Below are 16,953 nucleotides of genomic sequence, written 5' to 3'. Positions count from 1 at the left end.
GCAAGGGCCTACCACACCCAACAAATGACAGAAATAGGCTAATGTTATTTATTTTACAACAGACCTACTTAAAATCTATCTTAAACTAAATATGGAGCACAAAAGCCTGATCAAATTTATTTTAGCCAATGAAAATTTCTCAACAGAATTAAACCTTTTACCTCAGTGGGCTAAATCAGAGTTACACAGAGTGTTTCTTGGTAGTCTTCAAAAAAAAATCTACTCTGAAACCAAAGTATACACCTCACACACATGGTTATGGGCTTTAAAAAAAGAAGACACACTTATTGAGTTTGCAACCAAATATTACACTTTATTATACATCAGAGAAGACTGAAATATAACAAAACTGTTTGACATAGAAACACAAGATTTCCAGCTGTTTAAAAAAAAAAGTGTATTAATCAAATCAAATTGTATTTGTCACATGCATCGAATACAACAGTGAAATGCTTACTTACATGCCCTTAACCAACAATGCTATAAGAAGTTAAGAAAAACGTGTTATTTTATATATTAGTTTACAAATAATTAAACAGCAGCAGTAAAATAACAATAGCGTGGCTATTAACAGGGGGTACCAATACAGAGTCGATGTAGGTAGAGTTAATGTGACCTGCATAGATTATAAACAGAGAGTAGCAGCAGTGTAAAAGAGGGGTCTGGGTAGCCCTTTGATTAGATGTTCATGAGTCTTATGGCTTGGGGGTAGAAGCTGTTAAGAAGCCTTTTGGACCTAGACTTGGTGCTCCGGAACCACTTGCCGTGCGGTAGCAGAGAGAACCGTCTATAACTGGGGTGGCTGGAGTCTTTGACAATTTTTAGGGCCTTCCTCTGACACCGCCTGGTGTAGAGGTCCTGGATGGCGGGAAGCTTGGCCCCAGTGATGTACTGGGCCGTACACACTACCCTCTGTAGTGCCTTGCGGTCGGAGGCCGAGCAGTTGCCATACCAGACAGTGATTCAACCATGCTCTCGATGGTGCAGCTGTAGAACCTTTTGAGGATCTGAGGACCCATGCCAAATCTTTTCAGTCTCCTGAGGGGGGAATGGGATTTGTCGTGCCCTCTTAACGAATGTCTTAATGTGTTTGGACCATGTTAGTTTTCCCATCAGGCAGTCCAGGATCCAGTTGCAGAGGGAGGTGTTTAGTCCCAGGGTCCTTAGCTTAGTGATGAGCTTTGAGGGCACTATGGTGTTGAACACTGAGCTGTAGTCAACGAATAGCCTTTCTAGGGCAGGCATTCCCCTCGACAACATTCCGCTGAAAAGACAGCACGTGAAATTCAACAATATTTTTTAGAAATATGTAACTTTCACACATTAACAAGTCCAATACAGCAAATGAAAGAATAACTTTACAGCAATGCTTTACAGCGAAAGCACAACATATGATTGTTAGGTCACCGCCAAGTCAAAAAAACACACAGCCATTTTTCCAGCCAAAGATAGGAGTCACAAAAAGCAGAAATATACATCAAATGAATCACTAACCTTTATTAATCTTCATCAGATGACACTCATAGGACTTCATGTTACACAATATATGTATGTTCAGCCCAGTAATCCATCTTCATGAGGCGCGAGCACTTCGTCCAGATAAAAACTTGAAAAGTTCCGTTACAGGTCATAGAATCAAGTGAAACGATGTATGGAATCAATCTTTAGGATGTTTTTAACATAAATCATCAGTAAGGTTCCAACCGGAGAATTCCTATGTCTGAAGAAAAGCACTGGAACAAGAGCTAACTCTCTCGTGACCGTGCGTCATGAGACCAAGGCACTCTGCCAGACCACTGACTCAAACAGGTCTCATGAGCCTCCTTTATAGTAGAATCCTAAAACAAGTTTCTAAAGACGGGTGACATCTAGTGGAAGCCGTAGGCAGTGCAACTTGACTCCATAAACACTGTGTATTCAGTCGGCCAAGCTTTGAAAAACTACAAACCTCAGATTTCCCACTTACTGGTTGGATTTTTCTCAGGTTTTAACCTGCCATATGAGTTCTGTTATACTCACAGACATCATTCAAACAGTTTTAGACAATTTTCAGTGTCTGCTATCCAATACTAATAGTAATATGCATATATTAGCATCTGGGACAGAGTAGGAGGCAGTTCACTCTGGGCACACTATTCATCCAAAAGTGAAAATATTGCCCCCTATCCCAAAAAGGATAGCATTCTCACATAGGTTTTCCTTTTGTCCAGGTGGGAAAGGCAGTGTGCAATAGAGATTTCATCATCTGTAGATCTGTTGGGGAGGTATGCAAATTGGAGTGGGTCTAGGGTTTCTGGGATAATGGTGTTGATTTGAGCCATGACCAGCCTTTCAAAGCACTTCATGGCTACAAGACGTGAGTGCTACGGGTCGATAGTCATTTAGGCACATTACCTTAGTGCTCCTGGGCACAGGGACTATGTTGGTCTGTTTGAAACATGTTGGTATTACAGACTCCGTCAGGGACAAGTTGAAAATGTCACTTGCCAGTTGGTGAGCGCATGCTCGGAGTACACTTCCTGGTAATCCATCTGGCCCTGCGGCCTTGTGAATGTTGACCTGTTTAAAGGTCTTACTCACATCGGCTACAGAGAGCATGATCACACAGTCGTCAAGAACAGCTGATGCTCTCATGCATGCTTCAGTGTTATTTGCCTCGAAGCGAACATAGAAGTAATTTAGCTCATCTGGTAGGCTCGTGTCACTGGGCAACTCACGGCTGTGCTTCCCTTTGTAGTCTGTAAGAGTTTGCAAGCCCTGCCACATCCTACGAGTTTCTGAGCCGATGTAGTACGATTCAATCTTAGTCCTGTATTGACGCTTTGCCTGTTTGATGGTTCATAGCGGGATTTCTTATAAGCTTCCGGGTTAGAGTCCCGCTCCTTGAAAGCGGCAGCTCTACCGGTTAGCTCTGTGCAGATGTGGCCTATAATCCATGGCTTCTGGTTGGGGTACATACGGTCACTGTGGGGACTACGTCCTCAATGCACATATTGATGTAGCCAGTGACTGATGTGGTGTACTCCTCAATGCCATCGGAAGAATCCCGGAACATTTTCCAGTCTATGCTAGCAAAACAGTCCTGTAGCTTAGCATCTGCTTCATCTGACCTCTTTCTTATTGACCGAGTCACTGGTGCTTCCTGCTTTAGTTTTTAGTTTGTAAGCAGGAATCAGGAGGATAGAATTATGGTCAGATTTGACAAATAGAGGGCGAAGGAGAGCTTTGTACGCATGTCTGTGTGTGGAGTAAAGGTGGTCTAGAGTTTTTTTGCCCCTCTGGTTGCACATTTAACATGCTGGTAGAAATGAGGTAAAACGGATTTGAGTTTTCCTGCATTAAAGTCCCCGGCCAATAGGAGTGCTGCCTCTAGATGAGCGTTTTCCTGTTTACTTATGGCCGTATACAGCTCATTGAGTGCGGTCTTTGTGCCAACATCGGTTTGTGGTGGTCTGTAGACCGCTATGAAAAATACAGATAAACTCTCTTGGTAAATAGTGTGGTCTACAGCTTATCATGAGATACTCTACCTCAGGCGAGCAAAACCTTGTGACTTCCTTAGATTTCGTGCATCAGCTGTTGTTTACAAATATACATAGACCGCCACCCCTGTTCTATCTTGCCGAAAAAGCTTAAAACCTGGCATCTGTATGTTATTCATGTCGTCGTTCAGCCACGACTCGGTGAAACAAAAGATATGACATTTTTTAATGTCCCGTTGGTAGGATATCTATTTTATTATGGATTGATTGTACGTTGGCTATTAGGACCAATTATCCTCTCGGCAACGGATCCTAACAAGGCACCCGGATCTTTGTTTACGATACCTCCGTCTCTTTCTCCTGCGAATGACGGGGATGAGGGCCTTGTCGGGCATCTGAAGTAAATCCTTCCTGTCCGACTCGTTGAAGAAAAAGTTTTCCTCCAGTACGGGGTGAGTAATCGCTGTCCTGATGTCTAGAAGCTCTTTTCGGTCATAAGACACAGTGGCAGAAACATTATGTACAAAATAATTTACAAATAACGCAAAAAAAAACATACACAATAGCACAACTGGTTACGGGTTCGTAAAACGGCATCTTTTTCGGCGTCTTATTCTGGTGACGTGATAATCGATGCTTGGCTGCTTTTTGACAAGCAAAATTAATCTTGCTCTTTTGTCCATAATAATAATCTAATCAGGTAGGCCAGTGGCTCCTTGTGGCGGGCCGGACACCTGCCAGCTGGGCGGTGTTTCCGCTGAGACATTGGTGTGGCTTCCGGGTTAAGTGAGCACTGTGTCAAGAAGCAGTGCGGATTGGCAGGGTCGTGATTCGGAGGACGCATGGCTCTCGACCTTCGCCTCTCCCAAGTCCGCAGGTGAGTTGCAGCGATGGGACAAGACTGTAACTACCAATTGGGGAGGAAAAAAGGGTAAAAGTAAAACAATTATGACAATTATTGAAATCTAAAAGATAAAATGAAACCATCGAGCAACCTTAGATCATGGGAAAAGGCAGCCCTTGACTGTTTTACTTGAATCATTCTCACGGTGAATGGCTAGGCCTGCTACGCTCTGAAACCATAAACTGTTGCAGAGACTGATGTTACTGGCCGCAATTGATGTGGGGAGGCAGAGGCACAGAAACTCACATCAATACCTTTGTCAGATAACCTGTTAAATGAAGAATTGATGCTTCTAGCAATCAAGGGGAAACTTACTAAACGACTCAAAGTCCCCAGTTTATGCTTGGAAAATGGACGTTAGCTGTGAGGGCCTAGATGCACATGCATTTACTTTTGTTCGCCATACGTGTCAGGGGATGCTATTCACGAGGACATATTGTTCTGTCTCACGATTCCCAAGCATGAAACGGCACAGGGGATGTTCAGTGTGCTGCATAGCTATATTCACGAAAACAGATTCCATGGGATCGAATGGTGGGCTTTTGCACAGATGGGGCTTCATCTATGGCGGGACGGATGGCCTCTGCACCCTAGTTATGAGTACGTCTCCCTCTGCCACATGGATGCATTGTATAATACACAGAGAACATCTGGTGTCCACAGAGCTGAGCACAGAACTAGGAGATATACTGCAGCAGGTAACTTCGATTGTAAACTACATCAAACCACACTCACTGCGCCTGTTCACAAAACAATGTGGCGATATGGGATCAGAGCATGTTCTATGAAATCGAGCTGTCATCTGAATTAATGCATTCATGGTTCACTAAGGGGGAGTTTTGTTTCCTAACTCAAAGGGAATACCCAGCAGACACGGAACCGTCTCCCTCTGAGCATTAATGCCGCATTCAAAACAACTGGGAACTCGGAAATCTCCAACTTCCGACTTCAGTGGAAAAATCTAGTCAGTTGTACAACTGAATGAATTAAACTGTGGAAACTTGGAAAAAATGAGCTCCGAAGGGAAAAATTGTTTTGAACAGTCATCCAACTCGGAATTCCAGCTTGGGATCTCGGGCCTCTTCTCTTTCTAGAGTTCCAATTTTCTGACCTGAAAATCACTGAAGTCAAGATTTGACCTATTGCTCAGAGGTCCCAGTTGTCTTGAAAGCACTATAAAACTCATGGTACACCAGAGACTGTGGGTTCGAGCCCAGGCTCTGCCGCAGCTAGCCGCGACCGGGAGATCCATGGGGCGACGCACAATAGGCCTAGCGTCATCCGGGTTAGGGAGGGTTTGACCGGTAGGGATATTCTTGTCTCATCGCGCACTAGCGACTCCTGTGGCAGGCCGGGCGCAGTGCACGCTGACCAGGTCCCTAGGTGTAAGGTGTTTCCTCCGACACATTGGTGCGGCTGGCTTCCGGGTTGGATGCGCGCTATGTTAAGAAGCAGTGTGGCTTGGTTGGGTTGTTTCGGAGGACGCATGGCTCTCGACCTTCGTCTCTCCCGAGCCCGTAGGGGAGTTGTAGCGATGAGATAAGACAGTAACTACTAACAATTGGATACCACGAAATTGGGGAGAAAAAGGGGGTAAAAAAAACAAAACCTCATGGTACCCTTTGTCAGCTCATATCTGTATGAAGCTGGATTCAGTGTTCTCATCTGCATTAAAACCAAATCTCAATCCAGGTTGGCTGTCACAGCAGAGATGAGGTGTGCACTGTCACCACGCCCCATGTCTTTGAGAAGCTCTGAAGCGACATGCGTCAAGCACACCCATCTCATTAGTGGTGGAAATATGAGTAAGGGATAATCAACGAGGGGCTATGCATTCTATGGAAAATAATGAACGACCCGGAAGGTGTGTTCCACTATGTGCTAGCTGAGTGGAACTGAGCTTCCATAGAGTTGCATAATTTTCCAGAGAACGCATAGAGTCCCGAGTTGATTATCGCTATTATACCATGGCTGTAATTGAACAAATTGGTGTTCATTTGCCAGTAGAAATGTGTTCAACATCCACTGAAGTAGCTAGCAAGTTTACTGGATAGGCCTAGCTACAGTAGTTGCTGTGGTAACCAAACAGTCTTGCTAGTTTAGCTAATCAAACAAACCACCAGTCCTAGCTTGCCATGGTGAATATCGAATTCAACAATGCCTATAAATGTTTACAACTCGACTTTCGCTTTCAAAAGCAGCTCAAACACAGAACATGTGAGGATGAACTATAGCCATTGAATTCTACCATCCACGTGTGTTACAGGGAAACAATGTGTGCTCTAGAATGCCCTTAAAGCCAATCAGAAACAAGTATTCAACAATGCCATGGTGTAAGTCAGACTAATATGCAATTGACTGTCATAGCCTCACATTAAAAGTATGTGATGGTGAGTTGAGAAGACCATGGGAAATACTGTTCGAATTTTTTTCAATTGACTGCCATAGCCCCAAATAAAAAAAAAGCTTTAATTTGCCGTTAATTATAGAATTTGTTTCACATGGTTGGGGTCGTGACAGTTTTCAGATATCAAAATGGAGTAGCGGGCTAAAAAGGTTTGTGAACCCCTGATGTAGGCTATATGTACACTCTAGACAACAGCATTATCTGTCTGTTGGCTATAATGCATATGCCAATACCAGATACCACAAGTATAGTTAAAAATGCTATGGAAACCCTTAACTTGTATTTTTTATTCGGTACATGGGAATTTTACGTCATCACGCACAGCCTTTTATCTACAACAAGTTAATTTGAAAAGTCATCTTAATTTTGGGAATAATCACAAAGTTTATCCAGAACTCCGATTGGAAGGCGTGGGCTTACTTGAGAAATCTTGTTGTAATAAATATATAAGACAAATTCTTCATTCACAAAACCAACTTACACCGAGAGGAAAGTTTTTCTGGAACATGCTTATTCCTGACATTGTCTGGAAAAATGCATGGTTAGGGCCTTACAAATACTGTATACCAAACAAAGTTAAGGAAGTGCACTTCAACATTTTACATAAGATATATCCATGTAATTCTATGATTTCCACAGTGGCTATTGATGATATCTGCGTTTTCTGTATAAAAGAAGGTGAGAATCTGTCTCACTTGTTCTTTGAATGTAAATTTGTGTCAGAATTTTGGGAAAACCTTGCACAGTACTTATTTACCATTATGAACACTGCCTATAATTTTAACATAAAATATATTATATGTTACTATTGCAATGATAACAAAACCACTGAAATGATTAATGTTTTTATTCTTGTTGCCAAATACTTTATACACAAACAAAAATTCCAAAATTCTATAGCAAAATTACCCATTTTTGAATTGAATTGAATTATCTTATTAAAACACTAACCCTAGTGAATAACAAAAATATTAACATCTTCATGAATCATTATAATAAGATATTTTCAGAGTGAATATAATTGCACTTAAATTGTTTCATTTTTGCATTTTTATTTATATTTTTTGTATGTTTGAGCATTGTTAATACCTGTGTTTGGTTTGCTAGACATGTTTGATGTAGCAATGTAAGTTGATTTTTGTATTATGAATCAAATAAATTTATAATAAAATAAATAAATACATTTTAAAAAACAAGTCAATTTGTTGGAAACACATCTCTGGTGGGAAAATTGAATGCCTGATTCACGCAGTCTCCCCTGAACAATTAATTGTTGAGATGTGGCTGTTACTTGAACTCTGAAGCATTTATTTGGGCTCCAATCTGAGGTGTAGTTAACTCTACTTAATTTATCCTTTGCAGCAGAGGTAACTCTGGGTCTTCCTTTCCTGTGGCGGTCCTCCTGAGAGCCAGTTTCATAATAGCGCTTGATGGGTTTTGCGACTGCACTTGAAGAAACTGTCAAAGTTCTTAATTTTCCATATTGACTGACCTTCATGCCTTAAAATAATGAACTGTCATTTCTCTTTGCTTATTTGAGCTGTTCTTGCTGTAATATGGACTTGGTATTTTATACCAAATAGGGCTATCTTCTATATACCACCCATACATTGTAACAACACAACTAATTGTCTCAACTCATTAGGTAAATACATTCCACAAATGAACTTTTAACAAGGCACACCTGTTAATTGAAATGCATTCCAGGTGATGACCTCATGAAGCTGGTTGAGAGAATGCCAAGAGTGTGCAAAGCTATCATCAAGGCAAATGGTGGCTAATTGAAGAATCTCACATAGAAAATGTATTTTGATTTGTTTAACACTTTTGGTGACTACATGTGGTATTTCATAGTTCTACAATGTAGAAAATAGTAAAAAATAAAGAAAAACCCTTGAATGAGTAGTTGTCCAAACATTTGACATGTACTGTGAGGAGAGTTGTGATGAAAACAGGAAGTTTCTGTACAATTTAATAAATGTCAACAGTACCTGTAATCTGGCTACGCTGCCTTTTTGATTTGAACCTACCTGCTGGAATGAGGAGAAACACACTCAGCAGAGTGACGGGATATAGAAGCAGATAAATGTCCAAATCTACAACGTTTCCTCTGACTGGAGCGTCTCACGTTCCCACTGTGTGTGTGTGTGTGTGTGTGTGTGTGTGTGTGTGTGTGTGTGTGTGTAAAATTTAATGAGTGTGTGAGGTCACCCAAGGGCAAGAGGAGCCACTGTGTAGGAGAGAGAATGGAGACTGAGTAGTATGTCTGTCTGTGTAAGGCAGCTGGCTCAACTTGTGGCTGTGAGTCTGTGTGTATGTGTTAATGAGTATGGTTAAGGTCCTGGTAATGGGATGTTACCGTCTTGATCCATAGACTTGACCTCTACAGTGGGTTCAGTGTGAGGTGTGAGTGGTTGCCATGGCCTGTGTGATGCTGTTCCCGGAGTTTCCTGTGGAAGAATGACGGGAAGCAGACCGAATGCCCACATGGAAACTGGAGAGAAAAGCACATTCGCCCACTGTATGGGATCCAAGTTGGCTGTGAAAAGCAGCTGCCCATTTTACATATGCGCAACAGACACACACACTTTGTCCCACAGAGCATACTGTTACTGCTTAAATTGTGAAAAGGCATCCTATTTACATCATGTTGCACACATTTCCTATCTATCGATAAGAAACTGGAAGCCACACTACTGATTCATGCATATTTTATTCAAGAGTAAAAAATGTGATTTGTCCCATAGGGCATGCTTACCATGTGTATCATTTAGGAATTCAAATGCCAAAAATTAGTTCCAGAGAAAATTACAATAAAAATTGTCACAAGTTAAAATCCATGAAATTCCTTCTTCAAAATAAACCATGTCTAGACCAATCAAGAATCAGAAAACCGTGGAAGGGGGGGAAAACTGTAAGCTTAAATCGTTAGAATCATAGGAATATCATCAAGAACTAATGAGAATATATATTTTTTCCTTTTAAAAGAAAGTGAGACACAGGATTTTCATTATGTCCAATTTGTTTACATTTGAACAAACCATGCGAGCTTGCTTTGGTAGCCTGAATGTTGCTTATCACGGAGTAATATGTTCATTCAAACGATTGAATAACTTCTGTACACCAACAGAACAGAAAAAAAACAAGGCTTCACACCTTAAAGAGAGCATCTGTGTCTGTAGAGCGAAACAATATAAAAATACAAAACTGTAATAAAATGTAAAATAATATTGATGAAAAAAATGTACAAAAACAAATCAAAGGAAGCAAGAATGAAAAATGATATGTAAAAAAAAAAATATATATCTTTGAAGAGGGAAATAATTTAAGTCTACTCTATTGAAACACATCACAATAAAAATTGTACATATCAATAAGGAACTTAATTGCATGCATTGATGCGTTCCATAACGTAGATGCTGTTAAAAATCATTGTCTTTGTTATTGACCATCTTTATAATTAATTATATATATATATATAGATATAAGATTTTTTTTTTTTTTTACTGCGACAGCAGATTTGATATACCGTGTGCATTCTCTCTCTTTAGTTACAGGCAAGTGAAAAACAATCAGGTAGAAGGTAGGTGGAAGGTAGCTGGAACTGCAGCCCCTAAACATGACAGACTGTGGCTTTGGTTGGTGGAGAGGCCAACAGTCAAGCCCACGTTCCACCCCTACCCTCTGCAGGCTCATGGCGTCTTACCACAAAATAAATCAAGAAATAAAAGTTCTCCGGTAAGATTGCATTGCAAGTAGTAAAATGTACATATTTTTTCTTCTCAAATGCCCTTTCTTACAAATAACATTTTCTCTTTTTGGATTTGTTTTTATTACTACTAGTAGCAAAACATGTTGAGTAGCGAGATTATTTCTGTTTGAGATGAGTTCATGAGTGAAACTTAATCAAAAATAGTAAAATGTGTGTGTGGCATGGGTCTCGTATCAGACCCTTTGAGGATGTAGCGGACATGGGAGAGAGTTCGGGACTCTAAACCCTGCCTACTCGGTCTGTGATTGGACTGAGAAAGGGACCAGCAGACACACCCACAGGACCACACCCCCTTGACCTCATCCCAACAAGTTCCATCCCGCCCCGCCCGCCTCCTCCATGTCCCTTCCCTAATCTCTGACCCCACTACCCCCTCCCAATCCACAGACCAAAGAGCGGGAAAACCTCCCCTTCTGAGCTCAGTTCCCCCCATGTGGTGACCTGGCGTCAAAAAATATACCACCTTACCCATTTGTACAAGAGACTTAACATTTGATTTGTTTCTCTAATTGGATGTAGGAGCAGCAGCGGTAGATGCAGATGTGTTGTGTCTGTGTTTTGTTGTATCTTTATTCGGAGGTCTGATATCACGATTTGGCGATGTCTTGTCGCACAGCGCAGCAGTAGCATGAGCTCTGGGGTGGGCCTCAGCATCACTGGACGTTGCTGTTGTCATTGTCATTGTCTTCCGTGCCGTTGGCCTCGGACATGTTCATCTTGCCCATGGACTGTCCCACGTGGTTGACCCCGACTCTGCGGGGTGGCATGCGCTCGTTGATACGGTCTAGCCCCTTAGCTTCTTCGAAGCTGGCGATCTTATGCTGGGGAGAGAACCCACGGATGGCTGAGGGGAGGGACAGGTGGGAGGAGAGAGGGGGGACACAGGGGATCAGAATCACTGTCTCATGACAGCATTCATAAATAATAAACCTGGATTTTAAATCCTTTGAAATTCCTCTTTGTGTACGCTCATATGATACAAATATTATTGGGAAGTACCACACTGGGCCTCAACATAATAGAACATTACAATAGTTCAGTCCCTTAAACATAGCGTTCTCATGTCACACAGCAGTACAAGCTAGCATTGTGATTTCAAAGATCATTTGACACGCGTCTAGAGAGAACATCTGAACACAGCTTTGAGTAAGACAAAGATGATTAGAATAAGATTTAATTGTGGACAGAGTGATATCAGAACCCTTGGGATGTTCACAGGCTCTTCTAAGAGAAACATCTGGGATAACGAGTCAACGACTCACCCAGCCACTCAGATAAACAACCATGGCTATAATAGCACCCTCGTGTCCTGTACTAGAATGACACCCTTGTTTACTACAATAGCACCCAGCACCCTCCTTTACTCAAATGGCATCCTCGTTTACTAGAATAGCACATTAGTTTATTAGAATGGCAGCCTCCTTTACTAAAATGGGACCCTTGTTTTCTACACTAGCACCCTCCTTTACTAAAATGGGACCCTTGTTTATCACTATAGCACCCTCCTTTACCTGAAGGGCACCCTTCTTTTACTGTTGTTATTATTATGCATCATGAAGCCAACGTGACATTACAGTACCAGCTACATGGCATAAGCATGTCATACTACATACCAGTGGAGGCTGGTGAGGGGAGGACGGCCCATAATAATGTCTGGAATGGAGTCAATGGAATGGTATCAATCACACCAAAGACTTTGGTTTCCATGTGGTTGATACCACTCCATTGGCGCCATTCTAGACATTATTATGAGCCATCCTCCCCTCAGCAGCCTCCACTGCTACATATGTAGTCCTGATAGTTTATCACAACTCTGCCGTGATGCAGGCAGTTGTTTAACTGCAGCTGTCAAGTGGGTACTAAGTGTCCAGAGACTCTATGGTTCACACAGATAGCATCACGCTCATGATATCATTCAGTTGACATCATGATGCATACCTTATTTCACCTTAGGGCTCACCTGTGTCCTGTTCTCCCTGCATGCGATGCATCTTTCAACCAGATGGGGGCGGAAGATAAGCCAAATCCCCCAAAATAAAAAGAAGGAATCATGCCTGAGCATAAAAAGGCACCCGAAAGAAACCATCATGCATCTCTTGGTAGCACCTCACTTTGCATGGCTTAAATTACTTCCATACAAATCCATGTGTTTGTATGTACCGGTATATTTGTTAATATATGTGCATTTGTATTTTTATGTAAGGTATCAAACTTGTGAAAAAGCTTTGTTTTTCATGAGCACACTATGTAATTATTGTTATATATCCTGGCCCTTATATCATAACTGATATAGTTGACATATCTTGTAATCAAGGTACTGCAAAGTTCCGTGCTACCCACTCTAAACCAACTGTCCCCCTGAGATGTTCGATGCAGGCTGAATATGAACTGCTATTGTCACCGATGGGTAGTTGACCCAATGCATGTCCTGCTGAAAGGGGTGGGGTGGGGGACGCAGCTTTACCTTCTCCGTCCTCAGTTTCTGTGTCGATGGCTTCGATGGCCTCGGTGGTGGCTGGGGGAGGGGGAAAGGAGGGGAGCGAGTTACTTCTGACAAAGCCATGCAGAATGCAGCCCCCCGGCGGTAGGTAGGCAGCTGGCCAGAGACCAACGAGACACATATGTAACCCAGCAACACAGCCAGGCAGGCTGGATCAGCAGCCCACTCCAGTCTCTGTAGAACACAACAGACTGAGTGACCAAAGGACTGGGGAACACCCCAGGGCTGGGTTAGAGTGACTCTGGAGGCCCACAGACACCTCACCCAGCTTTTCAAAGAGCAACTCGATGGCAGTGAATACAGGTGAGATGACTGTCTCTCTCTCTCTCTCTCTCTCTAGTGTTGAGCTATAGCTAAAGAGGGCAGAATCTGCAGTCCTCCAGAGTTACGGGTGGCTGCGCAAACCTGGGTCAGAAACAAAGGGACCAGAGGACGGATACGAAGACAAAGACCCAGGGAGAGATGGAGAGCGACGGAGACTGTGACAGAAAGAGAGTAAGAGTCACAGTGATAGAAAGAGGAACGGATAGACAGGGTGGGAGACGAGGAGAGGGCAGGCGGGACGGAGGGAGGGAGGATAGAAAAAAACATGGCCTGGCTTGGGCCTGGTCCTCACCACTCTGCAGGGTCTGTTTTCCCCCAGAGAGCACCCCACTGGGCAGCATGCCAGTAGGCGTCAGGCCCTTCAACGTCAACACGTTCTCACTCTCCTCCCTGCAGGACACACACAGGTCAGAGGGCATCCACAAAGATCACTCATGTCGGCTTCTACTGTATATATATATACACTCAATTATAATAACTCTATATTCCGCATTATGTGTAACAGAGATGTGTAACAGCTCATGTGAAGAACATGAAGAACATTCTCACCGAAGCACTTTGAACATTGTGGCCATTTTCCCGATGGCGCGGATCTTGTTCCTGATGACCTCCTTCCGAGCTGCAGCTGCGTTGGCTAGAAAGAGAGAACACTCATTTTCAGATCTCAGGAGTGAGTCTATGGGCCACATTGAAGTGATCCATTTAAATTCTTTACGGGTAATTCAAAGAGCCCCTCATAACAAACAAATACCCAGAGGACATTTAATATACTGTACACATACATTGTTTTTAAATTGTTTATCGGGATCTATGCCAGGGAGGGGAATGTGATACACTACAGCACGAATGGATTCTTAAAGGCCTAGTGCAGTCAAAAACTTGATTTGACCTGTGTATTATATACTCTATCGTTCGAAAGTTTGGGATCACTTAAAAATGTTATTGTTTTTGAAAGAAAAACACTTTTTTTGGTCTGTTAAAATAACGTCAAATTGATCAGAAATACAGTGTAGACATTGTTAATGTTGGAAATGGCTATTGTAGCTGGAAATGGCTGATTTTAAATGGAATACATAGGCGTGCAGAGGCCCATTATCAGCAACCATCACTCCTGTGTTTCAACGGCATGTTGTGTCAGCTAATCCAAGTTTATCATTTTAAAAGGCTAATTGATCATTAAACAAAGACCTTTCTTCTGAAACTCGTCAGTCTATTCTTGTTCTGAGAAATGAAGGCTATTCCATGTGAGAAATTGCCAAGAAACTGAAGATCTCTTACAACTCGCCTTCTTTAGACTAGTGGAGCATCAGCATTTGTAGGTTCGATTACAGGCTCGAAATGGCCAGAAACAAATACCTTTCTTCTGAAACTAGTCAGTCTATTCTTGTTCTGAGAAATTAATGCTATTAAATGTGAGATTTCGTACAACGCTGTGTACTACTCCCTTCACAGAACAGCTCAAACAGGCAGTTAACCCACTGTTCCTAGGCTGTTATTGAAAATAAGAATTTGTTCTTAACTGACTTGCCTAGTAAAATAAAAAAAACAGCATTGTATGAAATCTCACATTTAATAGCATTAATTTCTCAGAACAAGAATAGACTGACTAGTTTCAGAAGAAAGGTATTTTTTCTGGCCATTTTGAGCCTGTAATCAAACCTACAAATGCTGATGCTCCAGATACTCAACTAGTCTAAAGAAGGCCAGTTTGATTGATTTTTTAATCAGAACGCCAGTTTTGTTGATAATGGGCCTCTGCACGCCTATGTAGATATTATATTAAAAAACAAAAATCAGCTGTTTACAGCTACAATAGTCATTTACAACATTAACAATGTCTACACTGTATTTCTGATCACTATGATATTTTAATGGACACAAAAATAGCTTTTCTTTCAAAAACAAGGACATTTCTAAGTCACCCCAAACTTTTGAACGGTAGTGTATATATTTCCACACTCTGAGGTTGGATAATATAACTGTGAAAATTATGACAATGCTCTTTAAGTGTAAGAGCTGTATGAAAAGACCACCTGAATTCAATTCAATTCCTTAATAGACCAATAAGAAAGAGTTCCAAACCTCTCTTCCAATAACAGCTAGTTCTCAGTTCTCCCCTCCCCACTCAGACCACTCCCAGACTGTCCTAGCAAAATTATTGCTTGAGAAATTGCTCTTTGCTAAGAAGCTATTTTTGTTTATTTTTGACCAGTAAGGTCTTAATTGATACACAGAAATGATTTGATATTGATATTTTTTTTTTAAATGGCTGCATTGGACTCTTAACAGTACAGTATATGAGTGACTCACCATCAAGGATCTCTTGGTCGTCTCCGTCATTCATGAGCTCGTCGTCAGAGCAGATGCTCAACACGTTCACCAGCATCTCTGTGACTGGACAAGGGTCAAAGGTTCTCAGATGAGGGTGCTGCCGCACATATTTGTTTATGATAAAATGTAGTAAGAGGGTAAGTATAGGAAGGACACAGTCATTGCATATCGTAGCAGTCTAAGAGCCTGCATATGTCACGCTGAATGTTAGTCTATACTATCAAAATAAGATGATTTTGTAACACCAAACTTGGGGTCAGGAAAATAAATATACATTTTCCAAAAGTGATCCCCTGCATATTTTTTTTAGTGTGTCAATTTGGGGTTGTGTGCAGAAAAGGTTTGAGAACCCCTAACTTAGCTCAGTGTGATGAACCAGTATTAAAACACCACTGTACTCATTAGTCATTACACTGATAAATGCGCTACTAATGAATAAGGAAAGGCTGGTAGTGGTACCTTTCTCCCCCACAAAGGGCAGGGACCAGGTGAACACGTCCATGAAGTTGGGCAGCCAGTAGGGATGAGGGGAGCAGTTGAACTGCCGGATGTTCATCACGTTGTTCTCATACTTCAGGACTGCAGCTGTGGAGGGGGAACAACTTGAGAGGGTCCCGGTAGCATAAAACATTTCAGCATGGATACACACATTGCTACACAAAACATAGATGTGCAGAAACAACACAGTAAAAATGACCATCAGTGTGTTGAGTGATACATTGCTAAAGCTCTGTATGTCTTCCAGGCTCACGGTTCAATCTCACATTCTCCATGTTGAGGCCCCCCCCGTTCCTATGTCAATGACGCAGCGTTGCATGGAAACGCGTTCGAAATCCTGTCAATTCCCAAGACGGCATGGTTTTTTTCAACCCTCTCACACCAACGTTTCATGCCTTCCGTTGCAGACAGAACACAAAGCATCTGATGTGCTTCTTCTACCAGGGATATATTCACAGAGGTTGATTTTTTGATGTTTTGTTGTTGTCGCATGTATTTGAAACAGCAGCAGCGGCTGATGCTAAGCAAGGATAATTATGATAATGCTTCCCTATGCTACTTCCACTATATACAGTATAAGCTTGATATAGGAGTTTTGTCTCTTGACAAATATGCTTTAGGAAGGAGCCTTTTTTTACTAAAATTTGTAACACAATCCACGACATCTAAAAACACACTTTCTTTGAATGACTGTATAAAACACCACCACAAGGAAAGACATCTAATAATCAAAAA

At 41.8% G+C, this 16,953-nt stretch overlaps 1 protein-coding gene across 2 annotated transcripts in view; it reads right to left on the bottom strand.

Annotated features, from left to right (window-relative positions):
* Positions 1-10,234: 10,234 nt before the first annotated feature.
* Positions 10,235-16,953, bottom strand: part of LOC112228932 (serine/threonine-protein phosphatase 2B catalytic subunit alpha isoform) — a 48,806-nt gene continuing 42,087 nt past the window's right edge. Inside the window, exons 9-14 of one of the 2 annotated variants that reach the window (XM_024394719.2) lie at positions 16,180-16,305; positions 15,700-15,783; positions 13,939-14,023; positions 13,682-13,779; positions 13,030-13,080; positions 10,235-11,409 (exon numbers count right to left, since the gene is read on the bottom strand). In XM_024394719.2, coding sequence (XP_024250487.1) covers positions 11,219-11,409; positions 13,030-13,080; positions 13,682-13,779; positions 13,939-14,023; positions 15,700-15,783; positions 16,180-16,305 — 635 coding nt within the window. In that variant the 3' untranslated portion in view covers positions 10,235-11,218. The remainder of the gene's footprint in view (positions 11,410-13,029; positions 13,081-13,681; positions 13,780-13,938; positions 14,024-15,699; positions 15,784-16,179; positions 16,306-16,953) is intronic. The other variant, XM_024394720.2, reaches the window with a different exon arrangement.

This window comes from Oncorhynchus tshawytscha, linkage group LG30, assembly GCF_018296145.1.
Source record: "Oncorhynchus tshawytscha isolate Ot180627B linkage group LG30, Otsh_v2.0, whole genome shotgun sequence".
NCBI classification, from domain to species: Eukaryota; Metazoa; Chordata; class Actinopteri; order Salmoniformes; family Salmonidae; genus Oncorhynchus; species Oncorhynchus tshawytscha.
This window is presented reverse-complemented; position numbering and strand designations above follow the sequence as displayed.